This window comes from Physella acuta, unplaced genomic scaffold, assembly GCF_028476545.2.
Source record: "Physella acuta isolate Inbredline_101_S28 unplaced genomic scaffold, ASM2847654v3 ptg000738l, whole genome shotgun sequence".
NCBI classification, from domain to species: domain Eukaryota; kingdom Metazoa; phylum Mollusca; class Gastropoda; family Physidae; genus Physella; species Physella acuta.
The window spans coordinates 1,227,660-1,237,537 of record NW_026732256.1 but is presented as its reverse complement, the minus strand read 5'-3'; the positions used below and the strand labels follow the sequence as shown (position 1 = coordinate 1,237,537).

General features: G+C 39.4%; 1 protein-coding gene across 1 annotated transcript; it reads left to right on the top strand.

The window, feature by feature from the left end:
* The first annotated feature begins 526 nt into the window (after nucleotides 1-526).
* On the top strand, nucleotides 527-1,294 carry LOC131950153 (involucrin-like). Its single transcript, XM_059312202.1, has one exon. It carries the CDS (start codon nucleotides 527-529, stop codon nucleotides 1,292-1,294), a length of 768 nt encoding a protein of 255 aa, XP_059168185.1.
* The last annotated feature ends 8,584 nt before the right edge of the window (nucleotides 1,295-9,878 follow it).

Sequence of the window (9,878 nt, the reverse complement as noted above, 5' to 3'; positions counted from 1 at the left end):
ACTCTTAAGATAAAAGAAACGAGAGAATTGGACTTGACCCAAAAAAAAAACAACCTTGAGGACCCAAAGAAGATTAAATACGGTGTGTCTTCAAAGAAATTGACAAAACGGCATGGAGTTAGGCTACCAGCCCGAAAATCTCGAGTTCGAATCCGGGTCCAAGTCGTTAGAGCGCCTCTGTCCACTTAGCTCTGGTGGTTACCTAACTCAAGTTGGGGAAATTACAAAGGTTGGTCAAAGTGCTGACCACACCTTCCCTTCATATGTCGAGGTCAAGGTTTCATATGAGCTCTACTTCTTCTGTCCAATGGATCGTTTGGTCTCATGAGGATTATTTAATAACTAATTCTTGTAGAGAAGCAAGGGCAATGTATACAAGAACGTGATTACAGATTATGTTAATTGATGAACCCTCGGAGAAAATTTGACTTGCCTAAACAATCAAGAAAATTGTCTGTGGAAGTATAAACAAGGGTTGCGGGACTTATAGGGCTCAGCTAAAGAGAGATGTACGCAACAGAATCACATGTACTCAACTAAAGAATGCTGTACACAACAGAGTCACATGAACTCAGCTAAAGATAGATGTACACAACAGAGTCACCTGAACTCAGGTAAAGATAGATGTACACAACAGAGTCACATGGGCTCAGCTAAACATAGATGTACACAACAGAGTCACATGGGCTCAACTATAGATAGATGTACCCAACAGAGTCACATGAACTCAGCTAAAGATAGCTGTACACAACAGAGTCACATGAGATCAACTATAGAGAGCTGTACACAACAGATTCACATGGGCTCAACTAAAGAAAGCTATACACAACTGAGTCACATGGGCTCAACTAAAGATAGCTGTACACAACAGAGTCACATGGGATCAACTATAGAGAGCTGTACACAACAGATTCCCATGGGCTCAACTAAAGATAGCTGTACACAACAGAGTCACATGGGATCTACTATAGAGAGCTGTACACAACAGAGTCACATGGGCTCAACTAAAGATAGCTGTACACAACAGAGTCACATGGGCTCAACTAAAGAGAGATGTACACAACAGAGTCACATGGGCTCAACTAAAGATAGCTGTACACAACAAATTCAGGCGGAAAAGTGTAGCAGCAACTTTTTGCTCAACACTGGATACAGAGGAATAAGTCAAGTTATAATTACAATGATATTGCTCGACTACCTGGTAAAACATGAACCAAATAGCTTGAACTATTTGACCAGCTTGTGGTATCTTTCTTGTTGGTTGAAAGTTTGTGGTATATCTCTTGTTTGTTGAACTAAATAATCAGTTTGTTGTATCTCTCTTGTTTGTTGGACGTTTGTGGTATCTCTTTAGTTTGTTGAACTAAATGACCAGCTTGTGGTATCTCTCTTGTTTGTGGAACTAATCGACCAGTTTGTGATATCTCTTCGGCTTGTTGAACTAATTGACCAGTTGAACTAATTGACCAGTTGAACTAATTGACCAGTTGAACTAATTGACCAGTTGAACTAATTGACCAGTTGAACTAATTGACCAGTTGAACGAATCGACCAGTTGAACTAATTGACCAGTTGAACGAATTGACCAGTTGAACGAATTGACCAGTTGAACTAATTGACCAGTTGAACTAATTGACCAGTTGAACGAATTGACCAGTTGAACTAATTGACCAGTTGAACGAATTGACCAGTTGAACGAATTGACCAGTTGAAATAATTGACCAGTTGAACTAATTGACCAGTTGAACTAATTGGCCAGTTGAACTAATTGACCAGTTGAACTAATTGATCAGTTGAACTAATTGACCAGTTGAACGAATTGACCAGTTGAACTAATTGACCAGTTGAACTAATTGACCAGTTGAACTAATTGGCCAGTTGAACTAATTGACCAGTTGAACTAATTGACCAGTTGAACTAATTGACCAGTTGAACTAATTGACCAGTTGAACGAATTGACCAGTTGAACGAATTGACCAGTTGAACGAATTGACCAGTTGAACTAATTGACCGGTTGAACGAATTGACCAGTTGAACTAATTGGCCAATTGAACTAATTGACCAGTTGAACTAATTGACCAGTTGAACTAATTGACCAGTTGAACTAATTGACCAGTTGAACTAATTGACCAGTTGAACTAATTGACCAGTTGAACGAATTGACCAGCTAGTGGGTTTTTTCCGGATTTTTTTTCCCAACAATGTTCCAGTATTAGATGGGTACAGTTATATTTCCCAGTTAGCCGGAAGTTGTTGTGTGGCAAGGGTAACATTGTTGATGGGAGGGGGAGGGAGGGCAGTACATGTTTAATGGAAGTGACTGCTAATGCAGAAACTGGCAGAAAGCAATGTCTAGAAATACAGCTAGTTCTATGTAATTGATATAGAGCAACAACGGCAAGAAATACAGTGATGTCTATGGAGTCGAGGGTAAGGATGGAAAACACTGGTAAAAGAAAAGTTGTTGTTTTTAACAATGCAGAGAAAAAAAAAAGACAATGGAAAAAAATTCATAAAAAACGTTTCAATACCAAGCTTTTATCTAATAATGCACTAAAAACGAGAAAATAAATTATAGACTACTATTTAAATACTATAAAGAAGAGCGTAGTTAACATTAGTATCTATTGGATACCTTTACTAATATTTAGGAAGAGACACATGCTTTTCTTTATAGTTATTTAAATAGTAGTCTATAATTCATTTTTTTCCTTTTTAATGCATTATTAGATAAAAGCTTGTTATTAAAACGTTTTTTATGAAAATGTTTTTTTTTAGTACTTTACATGTTTTATTTACAATAGATTTACATGACTAACAATCATCACGCACCTATTGAACGTGTTGACACGCTATTGAACTTGATGACGAGTGTGGAGTAGTTGGATAGGACTGCCTACTAATTTGGTCAAATTTTTAATTAATTCATACAAAAATTAATCAGGCGACCAATTGTAACGCTTACCTATCTATCAGCCAGATAGAAGGTGAACGTCCCCGGATTCTTTTTTCGGGGTTATATGCAAATGCCTTACGGCCTAAATGGATGAACACTAACACAACGACACACTAGGGCTCGAATTCGATGTCTAGGGAAAACTAGTGATACTTTTGTAATTAACACTCATCCAATCTGCATACAACCTTTAATAAGCGAACACAGTTGTGGCAGAACACAAGGTTAAACTAGATAAAATATTTAATGTATAAAATATCAAAACCCAACTTACAAAATGTAGGAAAAAACACTATCACAGATTTCAACACTGCCTAATAATAGCCACAGGCCACACAACACTGCTATAGCTTCAAGAATTACTTGGCGACAAGTAATATTATACTAGAAGACTAAATCAACTTAAGAAAGCAAGGCACACACAGGACTTAAGTTCTCTCACGTTCAAATGGTCAGAATCTATTGCCGGACAATATGGACGGCTTGGTCGTAATGGACCGTTTGATCCTGGTAGACTGCCTGATCAAGGTAAAACTGCCACGTGTGGCGAGTGTGCGGGGCAGTTAAAGACTTCTGCCACAGGGGAGGTCATCCTCAACTCATGTAGCCATTGGTTGGGAGGGTCATATGATCAGAATCATTCAATCAGATCTTAATGGAAAATTTCTACGTCTTAGACACCCTTGGTAAGACAGTGGAAAAACCCCAGGAGTTACACAATCATTCCATATAAGGTATTATACAATGTCCAGATAAAAATGGAACCTGACTCGACCTAAGTAGGTCACATCCCCTCCCTTTTTGGAAGTGACAGATAGGTTCCACAAAAGCATACATAAGGAACCAATCTGGCAATGAAATAAAAAAAAATGTTTTACAAATGCAGGCAATCAAAATCTTAATACCAGATGAAAATATCCCTGAACATAAAAGGGAAGTAACTCAAACTTTTACAATTCGTGAAAGGGAAGTAACCCTTCAACAGGTAATTATACATCAAAATTCCTCAAAAAAGGGTATTACAATATTTCCATGTGGATATTAAAAGTGGTAAACCCGCCAGGGTAAGACCTTTATTTCAATGACTAGCTACAATATCAACTGAGTCATATGAGACATATTATTATAAAAGATTACATATAATCAAAAACCACCTTTAATTAAGGTTCACCTGAAAATAAACAAAATATTCAACAGGAATGGAATTTTGAAAAAATCAAAATCATACCACTCATTTCCATGTTAAACACAACACCTGGGTATGGTCCTAATGAACCACAAAACATGTCACATGATCAATGTGTGTAATAAGATTTTACATCCTTGACAAACAATCAGCCACAACATTATCACTACCCTTAATGTGTAAAATTTCCAGATTAAAATTTTGGAAATATAAGCACCATCTCAATATTCTTTGATTTGTCTGTCCTAACTTAGAGGTAAATTTCAGGGGATCATGGTCAGAAAACACTCTGACTGGATTGGTTGAAGAAGAGACATAGACTTCAAAATGTTGTAATGACAAAACCAAAGCTAAAGCCTCTTTTTCAATAGTAGAATAATTCTTTTGGTTCTCATTTAACTTCCTGGAAAAAAAAGCAACGGGATGGTCAATTCCCATGTTGTCTTCTTGAAATAGGACTGAGCCAACGGCTAAGTTGCTAGCATCAATGGCAAGTTTAAAGGGCTTGCTGAAATCTGGCGCAGCCATAACAGGAGCATTAGATAAAAATGACTTAATGGTTAAAAAAGCTTCTTGACATTTATTTGACCATTCAAACTCAACACCCTTTTTCAATAATGCAGTAAGAGGTTCAGCAATAGCTGAAAAGTTTTGACAGAACCGCCTATAGTAACCAGCCATCCCAAGGAACTTTTTGATTTCTTTACAATTTTTGGGAGGAGGTAACCTTACAATAGCATCTACTTTAGCTTCAATGGGCCGAACTTGGTTCGTTCCCACCTGATAACCCAAATAGGTAATTGAAGCTTTACAGAACTTGCATAAAAGGTGATTTCTGTAAAGGTTTACAGTAGAATTAACTTCAGACAATTTATGGCTTTCCTCTGTGGACAAATGCATAAGGTAGACATTCAAATTATCTAAAAAGGAAGAATTTACCAATTTTGGGGGTTTCAATTTATCATGTATCACATCATCAGAAACATTTGAACATACAGGTAAAGTAATTTTAGCTGTGGAAGGAACATTGTTACAATTATCATAATACTTTTTCAGTGAGTTAACATGATACACTGTCTGTTTCTTTCTTCTGTCGGGCGTATTGACAACATAGTTCAAATCACTTAATTTTGAATGCACAGTAAAGGGTCCACAATATCTCAAGGATAACGCATTGTTCAGATTAGGCACTAGCACAAGAACTTTGTCGCCTGGATTGAATGTTCGTTTACAAGAACTCTTATCATACAGTCCTTTCATTCTCACTTGGGCCTTTCTTAAATTCTTGTGAGCCATTTCGCACACGGCTTTCAGTCGAACGTGAAAATCGTCAAAGTTTTCCACAGGATGATCGCTGGTACCTGTCCAACGTTCGTGGATCAGCTTCAGGGGACCTCGGACAGAATGTCCAAACACAAGTTGAAAAGGCGAGTAGCCTAAAGAATCCTGGACACAGTCCCTCGCGGCGAAAATAATCCAAGGAACAGTCTCATCCCATTGGGTATTACTGTTAGCGAACGATCTTAGCATGGTTTTGAGGGTTTGGTGGAACCTCTCAAGTACGCCTTGAGACTGAGGGTGGTAGGCTGAGCTGGTGATGTGGGTAACGCCTAGCTTGACTAGTGCTTCCTGAAAATGGTGACTGGTGAAGTTGCTGCCTTGATCTGTTTGCACGATTCTAGGTAATCCAAAGGTAGTGAAGAACCGGGTCATGGCTCTGACTACAGTCTTAGCCTTAATGTGCCGTAAGGGAATCGCCTCGGGAAAACGGGTACTTGAACACATAAAGGTAAGTAGGTACTCGTTGCCCGCCTTGGTTTTAGGCAAGGGACCTACACAGTCCATGACGATTTTAGAAAAGGGTTCTTCTAATACAGGAATCGGACTCAAAGGGGCCTTAGGAATTGTCTGGTTTGGCTTTCCGGCCAACTGACAGTTCGTGCAACTTCTGCAGTAACGCGACACATCTTTTCTCATTTTGGGCCAAAAGAACAGTTCTTTGATCTTCGCCGTCGTTTTAGTGACTCCTGGGTGTGCTGACATTGGATGGTCATGTGCCAGCTTAAGTATTTCATGCCGATAAGGTGGAGGGACCCACAGCTGGTTTTTACCCAACCATGGTTCGGCTGGTGAGGCATTCACTGGTATAGAGCGACGAAAGAAGAGGCCGTTCTCGGAGAAATATTCTCCATCGTCAGATGATAGAGATTTTTCGACCGTTGCTTTGAGTTCCGCGTCGACTTGTTGAGCTTTAATGATGTCTTCCTGAGATATCCTCAGGGGTAAGCCCAGGCTTGTGTTTTCTGGAAGCATAGACTCCAATTTGGGAGTCGAATTTTTTGACGATGATGGCGGGTGTGGTTCAGACGTTATGTCAGCCAATTGTTTGGTCTGGCTTCTTGTCACCGCACATGCAGGATACAGTTCATAATCATTATCTGGAACTGTTGACCAAGGGTCTGAAACCGTACAGGGGTATACTTTGCTTCCCGCAAGGTCATTCCCTAGAAGTAGGTGTACTCCTGGGACAGGAATACTATCTATCACACCTAAAATGACCTCACCTTCGACGAGATGATGTTTCAGGGCAAACTTGTGTAGAGGGACTACAGTAGATTTTGTCCCCACTCCCTGGATTATGGAAATACTTCCGGTGTTCGTCTCAGGTGTAATGTCCATTGAACTTTTCAAAAGGAGTGATTGTGACGCTCCTGTGTCTCTTAGGACGGTGATATTCCGCTGAGACAACGGATCACCTGGTTTGCTAATGATGGCTTCGGCAATAAAAGATGAAAAGTCAACTTTTCTCGATCCCTCGAGATCGGTAGACTCGGAAGAAACTGGATGGTGGCGAGAACAGTCAAAATGTGACTGCACATAATGTGTGGAGACTTGACTACCTTCTTGCGGACACTTAGGGTTAGCGTCCTTTAGAATTCTAGAGTTCATAGTTGAACTGGCTGCTTGAGGGGATAGAGCATAGTGCGCAGAAGTACGCACTACCTCTCTTTTATATTGACGACGTTTGTAACAGTCCTTGACAAGATGACCAGGTCTTTTGCAGAACTGGCATACCGCTCGACGATTGAGAGTTGATCTCGGTTTCTCTCTGGACTGTAATGCCTTCACGTGTTGGCCAACAGGAGGATTGCTGCCAAAAAGGGGAAGCACGGGGTTGAGGCGGTTTCCTGACACTGGTGGTTTCTTATGCACCAACATATATGTGTCAGCCGACTCAGCAGCCTTCTGGATGTCAATTATCTTGTTATCCAGTATGTGTAGTCGTATCTCTTCAGGCAGGGACGATAGGAATTCTTCCCTTAGGATAAGTGACCTGAGTTTCTCAAACTCAGAAACTTCTTCAGAGTGTAGCCACCTTGAGAATATTTTCTCCTTTTCAAAGAGAAACTCCACATATGATTGAGTGGGTAACTTGCGGAGTGTTCGGAATTTTGTCCGATAGGCCTCGGGCGTCAGTGCGTAGGCCTTCAAAATGGCAGTCTTGACCAAACTATAGTTATTTTGAACGTCGTGAGAGAGTGCCTGGTATGTTTTTGCAGCTTTCCCAGTAAGGACCGAGCTCAATAAAGCAGTAATGGAAGTTTCGGGCCATTCACATGTCTTCGCTAAACTCTCAAATGAGTTAAAGAAAACGACCAAATCTGTTTCATCAAATTTAGGAACTAATTTCCCAAATTTGGCAATCACTTGCCCTACCGACAACTTTTTTGGATCTACCAGAGAAGTAACATCACTAACTTGACCAAACTCTAATTCCAACCTCCTCTTATCTAAAGCAATTTTAGCCTCTAACTCCTGTTTCTCTAAAGCAACTTTCTCCTTCTCTAAAGCAATTCTAGCTTCTAATTCTACCTTCTCTAGAGTTTTCTCCTCGCGGAGTAACACCCCAGCCAACAAACTTTCATCAAATACTCCTTCATTAATAAAATGAACAACAATTTTATCTCTCAACACCTCTGACTTCTGCGTAACAGAATAATCCAATTTCAATTCCTTAACAACATTAATCAAAACTTTTCTACTCAACTTTTCTACCTGCTCAAAAGTGGGATTAGCCAAAAAAGACTCCATAACACTAACTTTCAAATCACAACAATCCTAGGTTCACTAACTTAACACGGTGCGTTGGGCCGTGTACTTGACCTCTTCAATCTAGGACGACACGTCTGGCTATTGACCTAGATACCTCTATGCTTGCGCGCGTTGTAAGAACACTGCGCTACTGGATATAAAAACAACTAAATCAAACTAAACTTAGTGTTTACTGATATAACCCACAACTGGAACGACAGATTAAATCTCGGCGAGCCCCCACTTTGTAACGCTTACCTATCTATCAGCCAGATAGAAGGTGAACGTCCCCGGATTCTTTTTTCGGGGTTATATGCAAATGCCTTACGGCCTAAATGGATGAACACTAACACAACGACACACTAGGGCTCGAATTCGATGTCTAGGGAAAACTAGTGATACTATTGTAATTAACACTCATCCAATCTGCATACAACCTTTAATAAGCGAACACAGTTGTGGCAGAACACAAGGTTAAACTAGATAAAATATTTAATGTATAAAATATCAAAACCCAACTTACAAAATGTAGGAAAAAACACTATCACAGATTTCAACACTGCCTAATAATAGCCACAGGCCACACAACACTGCTATAGCTTCAAGAATTACTTGGCGACAAGTAATATTATACTAGAAGACTAAATCAACTTAAGAAAGCAAGGCACACACAGGACTTAAGTTCTCTCACGTTCAAATGGTCAGAATCTATTGCCGGACAATATGGACGGCTTGGTCGTAATGGACCGTTTGATCCTGGTAGACTGCCTGATCAAGGTAAAACTGCCACGTGTGGCGAGTGTGCGGGGCAGTTAAAGACTTCTGCCACAGGGGAGGTCATCCTCAACTCATGTAGCCATTGGTTGGGAGGGTCATATGATCAGAATCATTCAATCAGATCTTAATGGAAAATTTCTACGTCTTAGACACCCTTGGTAAGACAGTGGAAAAACCCCAGGAGTTACACAATCATTCCATATAAGGTATTATACAATGTCCAGATAAAAATGGAACCTGACTCGACCTAAGTAGGTCACACAATTAAGTCAAATTGAATGGCATAATGCATTGTCTTCATGTCTTGACCCACGTACCAATTACGAACCGTATCTGTCAGTTGGAAGTGCCTGCAATTGTACTCGGCTGTTTCGATCTAGACAGATAGAGTGACGAGGAAGTTTGTGAAATAAAAGCTTGTAAAAAGAAGCAAGAGCTACGAAACTAACGAGGACTCTGAGAATATCCCGCCACAGGGTCTGGTAACTAGGTGTACCTGTAGTACCTGCCTCATCAGATGCATTCTGTAAGTCAAATTATAACAACGTTTTATGTGTCTCTAAAAAGTAAAATAATTTCTTTAAACATAACATACTAATCTAAACTAGATCTATTTAACTTTTTTTTTAAAAAGATGTTCTCATACACTTATTATAAGGTGTTCACAACGCTTAATAGCAAATCAAACTTCCTTAATTTCATATTTAATGAACCTAAATATTTTATATATATATATATATATATATATATATATATATATATATATATATATATATATATATATATATATATATATATATAAAGCAATGTATGTGTGTATGCGTGTGTGTGTGTGTCGGTCTGTCTGTCTTTTAATCATTGCTACAC